This window comes from Austrofundulus limnaeus, unplaced genomic scaffold (assembly GCF_001266775.1).
Source record: "Austrofundulus limnaeus strain Quisiro unplaced genomic scaffold, Austrofundulus_limnaeus-1.0 Scaffold290, whole genome shotgun sequence".
NCBI classification, from domain to species: Eukaryota; Metazoa; Chordata; class Actinopteri; order Cyprinodontiformes; family Rivulidae; genus Austrofundulus; species Austrofundulus limnaeus.
In genome coordinates, this window is record NW_013952692.1 from 171,290 (window position 1) to 188,831 (window position 17,542).

The 17,542-nt window shown below is 40.1% G+C and overlaps 2 protein-coding genes across 2 annotated transcripts in view; both read left to right on the forward strand.

The window, feature by feature from the left end:
* Positions 1–301: 301 nt before the first annotated feature.
* Positions 302–2,308, forward strand: elp6 (elongator acetyltransferase complex subunit 6; the record flags this gene model as incomplete). Its single annotated transcript, XM_014021391.1, is given in 7 exon segments — positions 302–497; positions 656–734; positions 817–887; positions 993–1,114; positions 1,217–1,424; positions 1,496–1,651; positions 1,819–2,308. Coding segments are annotated over 7 exon segments (819 nt in total). The 3' UTR covers positions 1,948–2,308.
* Positions 2,309–4,510: 2,202 nt separating this feature from the next.
* The window catches only part of LOC106526716 (sterol regulatory element-binding protein cleavage-activating protein), a gene marked incomplete at its 3' end in the record, with an annotated part of 35,709 nt that continues 22,677 nt past the window's right edge, over positions 4,511–17,542 (forward strand). Inside the window, 5 exon segments of the mRNA XM_014021392.1 lie at positions 4,511–5,282; positions 11,243–11,443; positions 14,427–14,547; positions 15,214–15,371; positions 16,142–16,362. Coding sequence (XP_013876846.1) covers positions 5,104–5,282; positions 11,243–11,443; positions 14,427–14,547; positions 15,214–15,371; positions 16,142–16,362 — 880 coding nt within the window.

Below are 17,542 nucleotides of genomic sequence, written 5' to 3' on the forward strand. Positions count from 1 at the left end.
ATTTTGTTTTTCATTCTTCTTTTTTAAAACTTAAAATGGTAAAAAGACCAAAAAATATTTTTGTGAATGAACAGCAACAAATGGCAAATATTAGTTTTCAAAGTTATTTTTGACAATTTCTTTTAATTGTATTTGTCGTTCGACCTTTTAGCCTACATTACCCTGTACTTGATTTGTTTCAGAAATATGCTTTAAAGTGAGACCTCTTCTTTTATATAAACATATCTTTGTTCACACGCTGGTTTCGTCACTGCAGCTGCTAGCAGTTAGTGGCGTTAGCATTAATGGAGGTTTTACATTGTATTTCTGTGTTAAGTGACGAATGCAACCAACATACGTTTGTATTTTAATATTGTCTAAGGAGTTTTGGCAATAATTTATTTTAAAAAAAGCTTGGTTTGTTTTATAAAGGATAAGTTAGCTTAGCCAGGTAGGTTAGCACCATGTTTACAGAGCTCAACAGCATCCTGAACGCCTCTCCGGACAGCTTCACACAGGTAAACAATTCAACATTTTAAACATTAGACCCTCTCTAAAACGTCATTATGTGCTTTAATAATATATACAGCATTGTTTATATGCTGCTACACTATATTTAGGTTAACTTGTTTTCAGCTAGCATAGCATCGTTTCTCATCATTGTTTTTGATACCAGGGAGAATTTATCCTGGTTTCGGAGAGACAGGGTGACGCCTCTTTCCTCATTTACCACTTTCTGTCGTTCTACCTACGAGGTGAGTTGTTTCACAGTCAGCAACATTTAATGTAGTTTTAGGTTCACATTCGAACAGCCATTACATCTGATCTGTGTTTTAGCCCGATGCAGAGTGTGTTTTCTGGGTCTGGTGCAATCCTTTTGTCACTATAATGCAGTCAGTCAACGACTGGTGAGCATCTCTCATCTGTTGTGTGTGTGTGTTTTTTTAGAGTAAGTTTAAACTATGATATGTTGTCTAATTTTTATCATTTTTGTGTGAAATGTGTGATTTCAGGGTGTCAGTTTGACACAAGCAAAGGAGAAAGGCCAGCTGGTATTTCTTGAAGGACTCAAGGAGTCTCTGTCAGTTCTGATTCCAGATGAAAACATGGAAAATCAGGCTATGAACTTCCTCAGGTGCAAATGATATAGACTTTTTTCTTGTTGTATAGTAATGATGACTCCATTTAACTGTGGATAATTAATTTTTCTTGTCTGTTCTTCTTTCTCTACTCTCAGGAATCCTGCCGTCGGCCTGCGGAGTCTGTATGAGTTTGTTCGGTCCAGTCTGACTGGTTCAGGCGTTAGTGAGGAGGGGGCAGAGGAGTGGGGACCACCTGTGTTGCTGGTGGATGACCTCAGTGTGCTGCTGAGTCTGGGGGTCAGCACAGGAGCCGTGTTGGATTTCAGTCATTACTGCAGAGCCACAGTCTGCTCTCAGCAACAGGTTTGGTCTTCAGTAACTCTCTTTTAGTCAAAATATTGATTATAATAATAAAAATGTGAATGTAATCACAGGGGAATATGGTGATGCTAGTACGCTGCATTGGGGACGAGGAGGAGGATGGAGACGAAGGCTCTGAGTCGCTCCTGAAGGGCTTGTCCCATCAATGTAGCCTCGCTCTTCACGTTCAGGGTCTCCCCACTGGCTACTGCAAGGACATCCATGGACAAGTATGATTTTCTTCCCCCTTACATATGTTTTCATACATATTGTGTGGTAAAATGAGCATGTAGTTCATGTTTACAGTAAAATATTTCATCAAAAGTTTCATAAAAAAGATTTGTATTAAAAAAATCAATATCAAAAACTGCGAAACACGGTACTCTTTGTTTTCCAGGTAGAAGTCTGTTGGAGGAGGAGGAGACAAGGTGACGAGCAGCACACCCAGAAAAAACTCTTTCAATACAAAGTTCATGACAAAGGAGCCTCCTTTTTCGCCCGTGGCACCTCCAGCGCTGTTCTCTAATTTTATTTTCAACATTTCGTTATGGACTTCTATATGAAGCCGCTCACCCGGACCTAGCGGCATCCATGTTTCAGTGTCATGGTGGTAGTTGGATGATCTGCTGCCATATTATAAGAGCTACGTTTGGTGTTTGGCTGGTTTAAAAATGTCAACAAACACACTTTTTCTCGAGGAGAGACTCTGAAGCTGTCAGCTAACATCCCTGCTTCAAGATGTCAGAATCACTCCCTGCCTTATGGTTTATAAGGAAGACTCCAGACTCATATTGTTTTTAGTATTTAGTTACTTGAACTTATTAGACTTTGAGCTAACAGAATGTGTAAACATGCTCTGCCAATAAAGTGACTCAATTCTGAACTTATTGTTAGTTTTTGTATCTTTATTTAAGCTTCAAGTGTGTTTTTGGGGTAATTTCAGAATAAAACATATACATGTCATGACAGCATGTGTCCTGCAGAGGGCGCTGTGGCCCTTAGCGCCACGGTGTCGACCGGGTGAGAGGTCGAAGAGGAGAGTCTGGGAGTTTGACAAGGCTGTAGTTTTGGTGCGTTGTTTCTGCCTGTCACCGTTGTTTTTGCGGAGTTAACCTGCACGGGTGTTTCCAGAATAAGGATCAACAAGGCGGTTTATCACCGTTTTATCCAGACGACCTACACTTGCAGTGATATTCGACCTGAAGTTTTCCCAGGCAAGTGTTTATGAATAGAGAAGCTGCTAACCCGCTTCTTCCTTCAGCTGCTGTAGCTAGCTTTAGCTTCATAGAAATCCTAAGAGCGTTTGTTGTATATTATCTTTATAACGATAAATTTTCTGATTATTCATGTTGTATGACTTTGTTATGGCTACATTATTATTTGGTGACCGCACATCTTGAACACCAGCTAGCTCGTCCTAAGAAAAGCTAACGAATGTTGCGATTTAATGACGAACTGTTTTTTAAAAAAAGATACTATGTTCATAAGAGCCTCGATAAATTAGGTTTTGACTTCGCTATTAATGTTTCATATTATTGCGAATCAAGTAAAACACTGATAAACAGAAACACATGTTCGCAGGGAAGCTAATGTTGCTAGCTGTTTGCTAACAGTAGCCTGTAGCATGATGCTTTGACAAAACGAGCTCAGGTTCTGAAACGGTAAAACAAACCGGGGGAAAATGAGGCAGGATAAAGATGTTTCGTGTGTATTTGTTTTTATTATGATATCACAGAGATAACGAAAAGATAGAGATATGTTTATATTGCATCACATCTTTGTGGAGGGTGCTACCTAATTTTGCTGAGCTACACAAGATGCTACTAATGGAAGTTTTATTCATATTTTCTGATTAACTCGGTTTCTTACGTCACTTTATTCCTTATCAAATATTTTGGTCTAAAGCTTCAAGTGTTTTATTGAAATGTTTTTGTAGCTACTGACCCATTGATGATGACTCATGACTATATGATCTGTTCTGTCTTTTCTCAAGAAATGCTCAAAATAAGTGTCTTGTTTGGAGCTGACCAGTTGGAATAGTAGCTCTCTGGACATGCCTGCCATCATGTCTTTGTCATTGCTTTTTTCTTGCAGGTGATGTTGCAACATGGTTACAGCAGCCCCCAGCATGTTGTCTTTGTCTTGGGAAATGTGTTTAGATACCCTTGATACGCTTCAGGTTGTAAATGCACCGTGGTGGTTGTTATTTTGAAGTTCAGATCATTTCTGCATAATTGGCTTTTTTTTTCTGCCTCACCGAAACCAAGAAAATCCATGTGTGGATGTAGTCTGCCTCTTCCGCATCATTAGTTATTACAACTTGGTTACTGATTAACAGAAGTTTTCCCTGTCCTATCATCAGCCCTGCTTGTAAATGACAGCTCATTCAAACTGAGCTCGTCTCTACATTTACAACAGGACTAATAATCTGCTGATCAGCAGCGCATACTTCAGAATTAACTAACTATGTCGCTGAATTTTGATTCAGCTGTGTTGGGAAGAATGGATGCAGTCTGACACTTTCTGGAATGTTGGTAGTTTTGCTTTTGGCTGTGCCGTGAGCGCAAGACATAAAGTTGCTGATCATGCCGCTAGAATCCATAAAGTCCGGAGGGGCGCTCAGGTTGGATATTATAGGAAGGATTGAAAAGAGGTAAGCTTTAAGCCTTTGCTTAAATATATATATTTTTTAGATTTCTCATTCAAGCAATTTGAAGTGTACTGTTTTCATTTTAAAATGGAGGCAATCAAGGTTTTGGTAAAACTCATTATTTTGCTCACAGTTATGCAGGTGCTCTGATTAGGCTAAAAAATCCTATCAGTATCTTCATAAATGAAGTTAATCTCGCTATGGGGATCATTATGTCAATTTTTTTGCAAGTAGGGCTGGCTTCTAATGGAAGAAAACTGAGCAAATTAAAAAAAAAATCTGTTTTTGACTAAGTGTTGCCCTCCAGATTTACTTTTAAATTCTCTGTGTTTCAGTAAAAGTGTTATTTTTGTTACGCCCAGCTATACCAGTCCAACAAATCCCACCAGAATAGCTTTTCTTAACACTGACCTGCCAGAAAGGCTGCAGAGAACCCAGACTCACCAGGCTGAGAGAGATAGAGAGGAACTGCTTACCAGCACTTGGCTGTTGGCTGCTGTTCATTTTCCACTCTGATTGTGGAAGTTTTTGTGTTGCAAAGCCTCGGTCAACCTCGCCATGCTCTCAAGGCGTGAATGTCTGGCTTCCTGCGACTGGCGTGAAAGACCGAAGTCTGTGACCAGAGGAGGAGGGAGGCGGTGGGAGGGTGGCCTCGGTGCAGAGCCTGTACCCTGCCCGTGGAGTTTCCGATCAGCTCAATCTCGGATTAGTTTACTGACGGAGACGCTGCTGAGCCCTTTGCCAGATCGGGTCTTGCAGCTGCACCCGCGTAACCCCGCTACACTCAGTGAACAGGACCTACTGCAGAGAGATGGAGGCTTTCATTCAGAGGTTTTTTTAATGAATTCCTGGCCAGCAAGATCAGAACCTGGCTGGGCACCCCTACGGAAACGGAGACTAAAAAGGCTTTGCTTCAAACGTCTCTTTTGGTGTTCCTGAACCCATTGTGCGAGCTTTCTGTTGCTGTGTTTACTGTATAGTGTATTTATAACAGCAGATCAAAAGACTCCTGAGGGGATTTTCTCCCGGGGAATGTTTCCGTTCCTCCCGGGGGGACAAGCCAAGCAGTCGCACTCTCAGCCTGAACCAAGAAGGGAGCACTATGTCAACCGCAAGGCGCCGCAGATAAAGCTAAAAAAACCCAGCGCTGCTTATTTCAAGGGACGTAAACAGGTGGGATCCCGAGAGATAACCTGGTCTCCCATCAGCAGGTACAGTTTATTGTGATGGACACAGTGGCTCATGTCGAGGCATGATTGGCTAGTAAAATTGTGTCACTTCCAGGCGTTATTGATTGGTGAGAAAGAAAGGATTAGTTGGAATTGAATGAATAACTTCTGTGATCTGCAGGAATATTTGTGCGACAGAAAAACCTCCAGACACTTAGATACAGTTCTCAGCCTTTATGCTTTGTGAGCAAAGACAGGAGAAGTGAGACTGAGCAGAGATGTGAGCGGGGGCATTGAGTTGATATGGGAACGCAAAGTGGAGGTTTTTGTTTGAACCGAGGTGAACCACCCTGAAGGCAAAGATTTCACACAGTGTTTGGGTTCAAGTTCACATCAGTGTTTGGTTTGATCTCAAGCAGAGAGCCATGGGAGTGAGAAAGGTCTGCTTTTAAGAAATAAATCCCTTCTAATCAAGTTATCCATCAGGAATTTCACATAAAAATGCTGAATATTTGCTGAATACAGCTTCTAAATGTTATTTAGTGTCTCAGTTACATATTCATGTATTAGATTTATTTTATAGTTTACATTTATTTATTTACTGGACAGATGTGTGGTCACCGCTCTGTGAAGCAGTTTATCAAGAACACATTTGTGTTTGTGACATGAAATTCTTACAAGTGCATAAAGTTGGAATTGAAATCTTAATGTTCAAGGAATTTGGCACAATGCACGTGATTTTACTCATTTTGTTACGTAACTGGTATATTTTGGTTTTTGAACTGTTTGGGTTGTTTTTGAGTGACACCAAAGTGGAACTCCCTGGTCGTCTTTATACAAGAATAAAAAAACGTGAAACTAGGGCCGCAACTAACGATTAGTATAATAATGGATTAATCGTTCAATATTTTTTTAATTAGATTAATGGATTAATTGGAAAATAAATAAATAAATAACATTTTTAATTTTGACCTTTTCATTCCAAAATAGAAAATTTGGACCGACATAACAAATCACACAAAAAAAGGTTATATAATATTAAATTGTAATGCACGAAGAAGTAAATAATTGTCAAATAGCTTCAGTAAAAATAGAATGCACACAAACATATACTCAAATGTGTGTATATCTTTGAAAGTCTCTTCATATTCATATTTTCTCTCCATGAGCTTTGTTAAATGTGTCCTTGAGGGAAGAGTGTAACCTGAAATAAAAGCGAAAATTATTATAGCAAAGTGTTTGTTTGACCATAGACAGTCTGATGTCAGTGACGATCATGTTAAGAAGACTTTCAGTCAAAACAGCTTTTTATTCTGCTTTGAATTCCGGAATTGCGCCGCTGAGGTTGGCAGCACGTTGGAGCAGCTCTGTTACTTTTATTGAGATTTTCTTTTCTTTTCAGGCATTCATTCCTGCCTTTCTGTGGAAAAAGTAACTTTTTGGACGGCTGTTCATTTGTGTTTTGGGTGCTGTGCAGCTGGATTGGTTTTTGCCAATACTTTTTTTTATACTTTGCTTTTTGTTATGGTGCATAACCATAGCAACAGGGKGGTTTACAACAGGGAGCAGCTGATTAATATTGCAAAATCTGAAATAATACATGAACTGAAGCCGCAAATCCCAGAGGAGTTGAAAAGAAGGCATCGTGGATGCAGAGCTGGAGCAAAGAGAGAGAGAGAGAAGGAGAAGGAGGAAGTTCAAACCATCACTTCCATCAATCCTAATGGGCAACGTGAGATCATTTGCTAACAAACTGGATGAACTTCAAGCCCTGACAAGGACTCAGCAAGAGTGTAGGGAATGCAGTATTATGTGTTTCATTGAGACATGGCTGCAGGATGATGTCCCTGATGCCAACATCTCTCTGCCAGGCTTCCAGACTATATGAGCAGACAGAGATTTAAAGAGCAGTGGGAAAAAGAGTTGCTGACAATGCATGTGATATCTTCAGTTCCGTTGTTGCTAAGATACAGACACAACACCCCAATGCATTTGTGGCAATATCTGGGGATTTTAATCATGCCTCACTCTCTACTACACTGCCAACATTTCAACAGTTTGTCAGCTGCTCTACCAGAGAAAACAAGACATTGGATTTTTTTACACAAATGTTAAGGATTCTTATATCGCCAATGCAAGACCTCCTCTGGGTAATTCAGATCACAACCTTGTTTATCTCTGCTCAGAATATAAACCACTTGTTCAGAGACAACCTGTAAYTACAAGGACTGTGAGAAAGTGGTCACAGGAAGCTGAAGAAGCCCTACAGGGATGTTTTGAAACTACAGATTGGATTGTTCTTTGCCAGCCACATGGAGATGACATAAATGCCGTGACTGAGTGTGTGACTGACTATATAAACTTCTATGTGGACAACACCATCCCCAGCAGAACAGTGAGATGCTTCCCTAATAACAAACCCTGAATCACCAGTGTGCTAAAGGAACTGTTAAACAAGAAAAAAAGAGCCTTTAGGGATCGAGACAGGGAGTTATTGAGGAGTATACAGAAGCAGCTCAATGTCAAGATCAGAGACAGCAAGGAGGTTTATAGAAGGAAGCTGGAGAGTAAACTGAAAAGGAACAATATCAGAGATGTGTGGTCAGGGATGAAGAAGATCACAGGTTTCAAGCAAAAGGAGAATTGGATGGATGGAAGTCTGGACAGAGCAAATGAGCTGAACACATTCTTCAACAGGTTCAACTCAGGAACAAGCTCATCTTCCTCCTCTCCTGCCCCTAGCCAAACAGACATCTCACCCTCCTTTGACCCACAGCTTTCCTGTCAAACCTCAGATGTTTTATCTTCAACCTCAGTCATGGACTTTTCTTCTACATCCACAAGTTTGTCTTCAACTAAATCAGGAGATGCTGCTGCTCCCTTTCCCTCCCCCTCCCACTTTTCCGTATCTAGAAGTCAGGTGAAGAGATAGCTAGAGAGACTGAACCAGAACAAGGCTGCAGGTCCAGATGATGTCAGCCCCAGAGTCCTGAAGGCCTGTGCAGACCAGCTCTGTGGGATTCTGCAACATCTCTTCAACCTTAGCTAGACCCTGGGGAAGATGCCGGTGTTGTGGAAGACACCCTGTCTGGTTCCAGTACCAAAGAAAACTCACCCATCAGCCCTCAATGACTATAGACCTGTTGCCCTGACATCCCACATCATGAAGGTCCTAGAGCAGGGGTGTCAAACTCCAGTCCTCGAGGGCCGCTATCCTGCATGTTTTAGAAGTTTTCCAGCTCCAACACACCTGATTCAGTGATTGAATTAACTCTTCAAATTGGGCAGAAGCCTGTTAATCACCCAGCGATCAAAATCAGGTGTGTTGGAGCAAGAAAACCTCTAAAACATGCAGGATAGCGGCCCTCGAGGACTGGAGTTTGACACCCCTGTCCTAGAGAGACTCCTGTTAACCCAACTGAATAAGCAAACAAACACACATCAGGACCCCCTGCAGTTTGCTTATCGTCGTGGAGTTGGAGTTGACGATGCCATCATACACCTGCTTCAACAAACCCACTGTCATCTGGACAAAGCAGGCAGCACTGTGAGGATCATGTTCCTTGATTTCTCCAGTGCTTTTAACACAATTCAGCCTGATTTACTTTGTCTGAAACTCCAGAAGACTCCGGTGGAGGCCTCAGCAATCACCTGGATCAAAGACTACCTGACAACCAAACCACAGTTTGTGAGACTGAAGGACTGTGTGTCTAACCAGGTGGTCAGCAGCACAGGAGCACCACAGGGAACTGTACTCTCACCATTCCTGTTCACACTGTACACTTCAGACTTCCAGCACAAGTCAGACTGCTGTCATCTACAGAAATACTCAGATGACTCTGCAGTTGTTGGGTGTATCAGAGATGGACAGGAAGCTGAATACAGAGAGCTGGTGGACCGCTTTGTGGCATGGTGTGGGAACAATCATCTCATCTTGAATGTGAACAAAACAAAGGAGATGATTGTAGATTTCAGGAGAAATAGTGCTAGATCAAACCCTGTTTCCATCATGGGAGAAGTGGAGGTGGTTGAGGAATATAAATACCTCGTTGTTCATCTGGACAACAGACTGGACTGGAGACTCAACAGTGAAGCAGTCTACAAGAAAGGACAGAGCAGACTGTACTTCTTAAGGAAGCTGAGATCCTTCAATGTCTGCAGCAAGATGCTTCAGATCTTCTACAAGTCTGTTCAACAACCTGATAAAGAAGGCTGGTTCTGTTCTGGGGATGACTGTGGAATCTCTGGAGATGATGGTGCAAAGAAGGATTTTACATAAAATCAAGCACATTGTGGACAACCCTGACCATCCTCTTCATCAGACTGTCATAGAAAGACAATGTGTCTTCAGTCGGAGGCTTCTTCAACTTCGCTGTAATACAGACCGCTACAGAAGATCTTTCCTGCCCACAGCCATCAGCATCTACAATAAGTATTTAGTTAAATGAGTTACAACAACACCAAATTTCCCTCTGGGATCAATAAAGTATTTTTGAATTTGAATTGAATTTGAATTTGAATTACAATAATTAATTGCTTGTTTTATTTGCAATATTAGCTTAAGGTAAGTGTCTTCACTCAGACATTGTCAGCAAATTAATCATTAAATTAATATCATCATAAATAGCCAGACACAACAAATCCATAACCAAGTTTGTTGCCGAAACTCATGATTATAATTCTTAATCGATTTTTATAAATTTTATTGATTAGTTGTTGCAGCCCTACTTGTCTGCATTGCTTTTCCTGTGGATCAGAGCAGTTCTTCACTACAGTCTGTTATTCGCCATTGTTGAAATGTTTTGTTTACATGCTTTGTCACAAAAGAACAGCCTAAGTGGGCCTTTATGACCATATATTTCAGCAACTGTTCATCTCAGAAACATGTTTTTTTTTTACCAATAATGTATTCATATTTATCACGACAATTTGATGCCACAGACACTTAAAGATGAATAAACAGTGAAAACGCTGGTGTCTATAATGCAGAGTAAGATTATTTGTAATATTCCAGCTGTGGCTGCAGACTCGGCTCATTGAGGGATGATCAGATCACTAATGTGAAACCAGGACAGCTGTGTTCAGCACTGTTTCAAGGCTTCTGTTGTAAAATAAAAAGCGTCTATTGTTTTTATGTCATCTTGGTGTAAATTTAATGTTGGATTAATTCAAAACAATCAGTTCTGGTTGTTTGTATTTTCCAACAAAGTCCAAAACACTGTTTAATCCAACCACATGAATTTTCTGCAGATGTGTGGCTCTTTTCAACACTAGTATGTTTTTTACTTGTGCGTGTCAATAAGACGTCAGGATGTTGGCCAGCGTTTCACTTTTTGCTTACCTACACCACATGGAAATACACAGTCTTCCTGGAAAATGAGGAAAGTCCAGGTTGTTTATTTTTCCTCCTGGGGCCTGATTGGTTTAAGTGGGATGTTTTCTTCAGTTGGGAATGTGCCCACACCTTTTGGGCCTCTGAATGAGTTGTGTGTTTTGTAGCATGTGAAGGCAGAATGGGCTGCTCTTAAGTAAAAACACTGTGTTATTTGGTCAGCAGCATGTGTGCTAATGCAGGGAGTACGTTACTCATTTGGTGTCAAGGTCACAGCTTATGTGTAACTTTGTCCATAGAGTCACAGAACAAAATTTAACCTGATAAAAAATGATAGAAAGTATCTCTGGTTTGTGTTGCATGTGTTTGACAATGTTATATTTCGAATATATGACTTTTAGAAATAACGTTAGCTTGTTTTAGATGTGAAAACCATACATTTGCAGACTTGTTAAAGTTCTGGGGCATTGTAGAAATCTGCAAACACGGGAGTAATTTGAAGATAAAGTTTGTACTTTTTCCTTACAATTAAAGACTTGGGAAAGAATTGATGCTGATATAAATAATGTTGAGTTTAATTATTGGAGGTGGGGACTAGGCAGTATAATAAACCTTTTATTATGGTTTTAAATTGATTTGTTGTTGAATGGTTTTACGTTTGTTCTCCAAGGCCCTTGGATGCTCCGCGGCGCACCGTCCTCGGCCGCTCAGTGCTTCCTAATGGCCGGGAGTTGACCACGCCCACGAGAATGACGCTGCGCGAGCAGCTGAGAGGGAAGATCTCGGCGGCCTTCTACCGCCACGGGTTGCTATGTGCCTCCTACCCAGTACCCATCATCCTCTTCACCTCTGCCAGCATCCTCACCTGCTGGTAAGTGTGCTGTCATGTGGTGCTTTTATTTGTGGACTCAGATTATTGGTTGATATCAGTTTGTTTCATGTCCTCGTTTAAAACCTAGAAATACAACAATTTCTGTTTCTGATAACTTCCTACTTTGAACAAGTACCACTGAAACGTTTCTTTAATGCCTGTTTTTAAGTCAAAAGAAACTTGTTCTCCAGTGTTCTTGTGTAGAACAATCAGAAATATTATGAATGTTTGTATTGAAAAGATTGTCCTCCTTGTATGCTGTTTTGTTTTTCACTCATTGTTAAATGTTTGGTTATACAGTGAGCCCCACTTTTCCACAGGGGTTATGTTCTTAGAGGACCTACAAATTGTGAAAAAATGTGATTTAATGAACGCAGTTCAAAAAAATGTCTGTAAACGCTAATTTTGAGAGCTTAAACTGCAAAATTTCTCCCAATACATACAACATACACTGGGCGGTATGACCAAAATTTTATATCACTGTATTTGACGGTATTTTTCTTTTCATCACAGCTCAGCTGATAATAAAATGTATAAACACTAATTATTAACTTTTTTCATTTACTGTACCTCTGTCTGTGTCGCTGTTTCCCTCCTCTGTGTCTTTTCTTTGACTGGTGGTTGTAGACAGTCACGCATTTTGGTCCAGTTGTGAAGGAGGAGGGTTAAGAAAAGATTACCGGGTTTATTGTTTTATGTTATTTAATAAAGCTTATCAGCACAACTCACCTTGCACACCAGTCAAATCAACTCAACTCTACTTCCCCCAGGCTTTTCACAATAGAACCATGTTAAGTCTCCATCAGCATAACATCTCCATTTTAACTAACCGCTTTAAATCTAACTGTGCACGTCACTGAAGAGGTGTTTACTACATTCAGCGACGGCGAAAACGGGATGTTTTTTAAACGTCAGTCAATATAAGCAGCGGAATCGCCACACGCGGCTGCAACTAGCTGCTCCAAACATTAGCACATAGCATTGCTGCGAGGAAAATTGTCCCCCGAGAAAGAGTTCACTGGCGGCCGTGCGCTCTGCGTGAGCACAGAAAACACATCACGTACCGTACTGTTCCACAATTATCTTATGGAACTGAATTTACGTTAATTTTTTTATGTTACAAAATTATACCTTTGTTAATAATTCAGCTTGAAAACTCAAAAAAAGGGGGGGGGGGGCACAAAATAAAGTTCCATACATGCAGTGTGTTTACTTGATTTCTGGTTTCCTGTGAAAATGCAGGGTTTTCCGCGAATTACTAAAAGTTAGGTTCCGTGGAAAAATCCTTGAAAGACTGAATCCGCAAAGGGTGAACTGTGATTTTGCAGGGGGTTCACTGTATTTGAAAAAGCTCTTTCCATGTAATATGATTGTACAACATCCTGGTCAAATAAATTTTGTTCTGCCTCAACTAGAGCTGGAAAATATCAGAAAAAAATGTGATGTGTGATTATTCTTGACTGGTACTTGAAATATAATAGCCTTGAATTTATTACATTTATTAGAAGATATTGAAGTCACGCCCACTGACTTTTGCAATGCCATTACATTTTTAATGTATATTTTGCAGCTCTAAATATAACCATGACCTTTTTTTAACAACACAACTTGTAATATCACTGAGCCTTTATTAAAAGAAGAGAGAAACGCAGCCTTGTCACATGCAGTAGTACAGATGCACTGAACTGCACAGAATAAAGAAGAACACCGTCTCAGTCCAAGGCTCTCTGCACACAGAATAATTCCCCGCTGACCCCACGACACAAACACTCACTCAGCACGTGCACATATAATATCTGCTCTTGCTAAATCACCAGTCCAAACAGAGGACAGAGGTCAGAGACTTGCCGGGGCTTCATCTGCGCAGGCATTATAAAACAATATCACCGATGGAAAACACACATGTGCACCTGCTGCGTGTTGTCCTGTTAGTACATTACAGGGGGAAGTGATGGCCAAATGGACGACTGACCACCCGGGGGGCGGTGGGGGGGATAAAGAGCTTATCAGTGGGGCTGTTAAAGGCAGGACTGGGGCCGAGGGCTGTGAGAAAGTGGCCCTGTGAGAGAATGGGATGCCTGTCTCTCCATCTGCCTGTCAGGAGGGGGCCTGGCTAAACACAAAAGAAGCTTTTTTGCGGTACAGTGACCTAGGAGAGTCGAAGAGGCAGGGGAAAACAGAGTATGGAGGGGAACGAGGGCAGAGTTTTCTGTTCAACAAACAAGAACATGCTTAGAGTAGGAGAAATATTTGAACATGGGTTTGAAATGGACATTTAGATGCAATCAATACCAGTGACTCTGCAAACAGAGCTTTCTCTGCCTATTTAAAATTAATCTCAAAACCAATAAAATATTATTGATTTCTAACATAAAACCTGTAGTTTTACTCTGACGAAACACTCCACCTTTTTCTATTTTCATGATCCTGTTGCTCATCTGATATTTCCTTTGCTTTGCTGTTTTTGTCATTTATTTTCAAGGGTATAAATGATCCTCTCAGTGGTTTTCTGGTAACAGAAAGAAAACAAATAATGCTGTCTGTAACCCTTTTTTAAATATTCCTTTTCCAATGTTTCCTGCTACTGTTGAAAACTCAGTCTAGTCATTCCTGTGTTAAATAACTTGCTTCCACAGCACTTGCACAGACAAGTTGGTGGTTTATTCTAAAGTTTGGTTCCATTGGACCAACCCATTTCCAGTAGAAAGAGGGAACAGGTTGTTTCAGGTATTTGATTGCATCTAGCAAGAAAAGCCAGAGGTGCAGGTTTAATCTTTGCAGAAGTGTTGCAACAAAAAAACTGGAAACACCCAGCTTTACTTGGACCATTTTTTCTGCCGGTTCTTGCTAGCTGTCAAGTTCTGTCCTTCGTGTGACAAAAGTAATGTGAACTGCTGAACAAATTCTGTAGTTGGTGTTTTAGCTGACAACCCATCACATTTAATATTTGCCTTTTCTCTTTCGTATCTTTGTCCTCTGGCAGCTATCCGTTATTGAGGCTCCCGCTGCCTGGGACGGGTCCTGTGGAATTCACCACAGGGGTGCGAGACTACAGCGTCCCTTCCCATGAGCCTCAGGGAGACCTCGGAGATCGACCTGACTGGGTATATTAAATAAATAACATTTTTGTTAAGCATTTTTTAATAGTTTTTGACCACTAATCCCATCTGCTGTATTGATTTATTTAAACTAGGGCTGTGTATTGGCAAGAATTTGGTGATACAATACATATCACAACATAGGGGTCAGGATAGGATATATCGTGATATTTTACAATACTATAAGCAAGGCGATATATATTGCCATTTTTTGCTTCAAAATATTCAAATTTTAAAAACACAGTGCATAAAATCAAATTAAATTCAGTTTATTTTTATGCTTTATTTGTATTACGTTTCTTTTTACAACATCCATCTATTAAGCCTTAATTAAAAATCGATACAGTGCTTTTGAGAATCAATGCAGTATCAGGAAATGAAATAATATGATATTTCCGTGTATTGATATTTTCTTACACCCCTACTTTAAACTCAAACAAATTGAATCTGACTTTGCCCTCCTGAATTTACTTAAAATGAACCTAAATAGAAAAAAAAAATCTCAGTTGCACAACATTCCCAGTAGAGCCTCATAATAAAAAAACGCAAACAGAGTTGCTTGGAGCCGGTATCACCGGTAGCTTCTAGAAGAGACCTTTTCAGTTTCATCGCCTCTTTGTGGGTCATTTGCACCTTCTGTGTTGATGCTTGTGTGTTGTGTGTGTGCCGTAGTACCACGGACCTCCGGTTGCCTACATTCAGCAGGTGTTGGTGAAGGCGGCGGTGTCTCCATGGGACAGCAACCTGGTGCCGGTAGATGTGTTTCGGTCACCTCTTGGAAAAGTCTTTAGTCTGCTGGAAGAGATCCGCAACCATGTCCACACTGACAGGTGAATACAGCTGTTTGTAGTGGTTTGATTCCTGAAAAATACAATAATATGCAGAAGAAATAAAGGTGGTGCCTCACTGGGCTGTGACTGTTTTACTGATTTATGAGTGTTTGTGAAGAAGCAGCCACTGAGCCATGCTGTTAAGTTTTGAGCCGGCGGTTTTAAAAGTAATTTTGGACTCATTTTTGTCTCCCTAGCTTGTAAAAATTTATTCTAGACTGTGTACATTGTTTCATTGCTCACCTACGCCCACATTACCTCCTTGTCCTGCTTTGTAGCTGCCCTTACAGCCACATTCCTATTTTAATCACACATTTGTCATGTAGATAGATGGATTTGAATTTGTTTTTTACAATTAATAGTTACCGGTGTGTGTGTTTTTTAAAACCTGGATATTCACAGTCATTAAAACTTATTAATCATCCGGAGTTGTGCTAAAAAATAAAACTGAGTTCTTGACCTTTTGTTGCTACAAAGTCTATATTTTGTACTTTGACATTTTTTGTTTCACAACTGAACTCTACAAGCATTGATAGGCTCTGACTTGTAGGTCAAACTGTGGTTTGCTTGCCGTACATAGCTGCATCTTCCCTGTGCATAGCTATCATTGAAATGTAAATAAGAAAATCAACTATATTCAATAAATTATAATAATATAATAAGAACAAGATCGATATGCAACTCTGAGCACTGTTAGGATCAACTACTCATTCTTATCCTAGCTCCTTTCTTTCTTTCATTTCTGTCTTCCATGTGTCTTCTCTTGTCAGCTCTGGCATTCGCAGCCTTGAGTCACTGTGTCTTCAGGTGACAGACTTGTTTCCAGGCTTACGGCGGATGCAGTCGGTGCTGCCAGAACACGGCTGTCTGCTCGTCTCTCCTGGTAACTACTGGCAGAATCAGCGGGAGCTGTTCGACTCGGACCCTGACCTCTTCAGGACCATCCAGAAACACGAACCGAAAGGACTGCACACCTCAGCAACACTGCGAGGTAAAGATCAGAGAGACTCGTCTGTTTATGTAGAAATAATCAGTAACAACAGATGTGTCTATTTGAAGAGGTGCCTTTAGTAACTTTGAATGTCAAGGGAAAATCTAGAAGGTTAGAATTCCCTTTAGGTCAGGGGTCTCATTTTCAAAGTGCCAGTTGTAATTAATGTTGACGTTTCATGTTTAACTTCGACTAAACAGTGTTTTGACATGTCCTCTTATAAACACTGAAAAGTGTATGACTGACTAAATCTGAAATAAATTAAAAATAAAACTAAAAGTTTTAAGAGTTTTTTAATAATATTAAAAACTAAACTAAGAGCTTTACTCAGTGTTGAGTTGTGGTGAGTAGCTGCCATCTTGAATTCTGAATTCTCCCACTTTCTGATAGGGAATTCCCATGAATGATCGACATGCATAATGGGAGATGTAGTTTATGGTCGATGCTGGCTTTAAAGCAGTTTATTTTAAGATATTCATCAGTGTGCATTGCCAATGCAATGCATACTATTGTCTTTCGTTTCTCATCCAAGTCATCTTCCACTTTGGCACGCTTCTCCTCCTGCATACTTTGTCCTAGAGCTTCCATTGTAATTTGTATCTGTAAAGCTCCTGTGCCAAATGATGGCTGTGCCTTTTGGTGCCTGTACAACTTATAGTTTTTGAAATATTAATGTTTAAACTTTATTCCAAAAATCATATAATGGGTGACAATGGAGCCTTGTAGTGGTCAAATACTGCCCCTTGCTGTATCTGCTCAGCTTGGTACTGCTGCACCATAGTTTAATATAATTTAAATTTAGTAGTTCAGTGATTACAATACTAATACAGTGGGGAGAACAAGTATTTGATACACKGTTGATTTTTCAGGTTTTCCCACTTGCAAAGCATGTAGAAGACTGTAATTTTTATCTTAGGTACTCTGAGTGATGGAATCTAAAACAAAAATCCAGAAAAATACAATGTATGATTTTTAAATAATTAATTTCCATTGTATTGTGTGAAATAAGTATTTGATCATCTATCAACCAGTAAGAATTTTGGCTCTCACAGACATGTTAGTTCTTCTTTAAAGGTGCAGTATGTAACTTTTCTAAAAAGTACATTTTTAGCATATTTGTTCACTCTGTCACTATCTCCTGACAGATTGATATTAGACAGGTAAGCTATGGAGGAAAAAA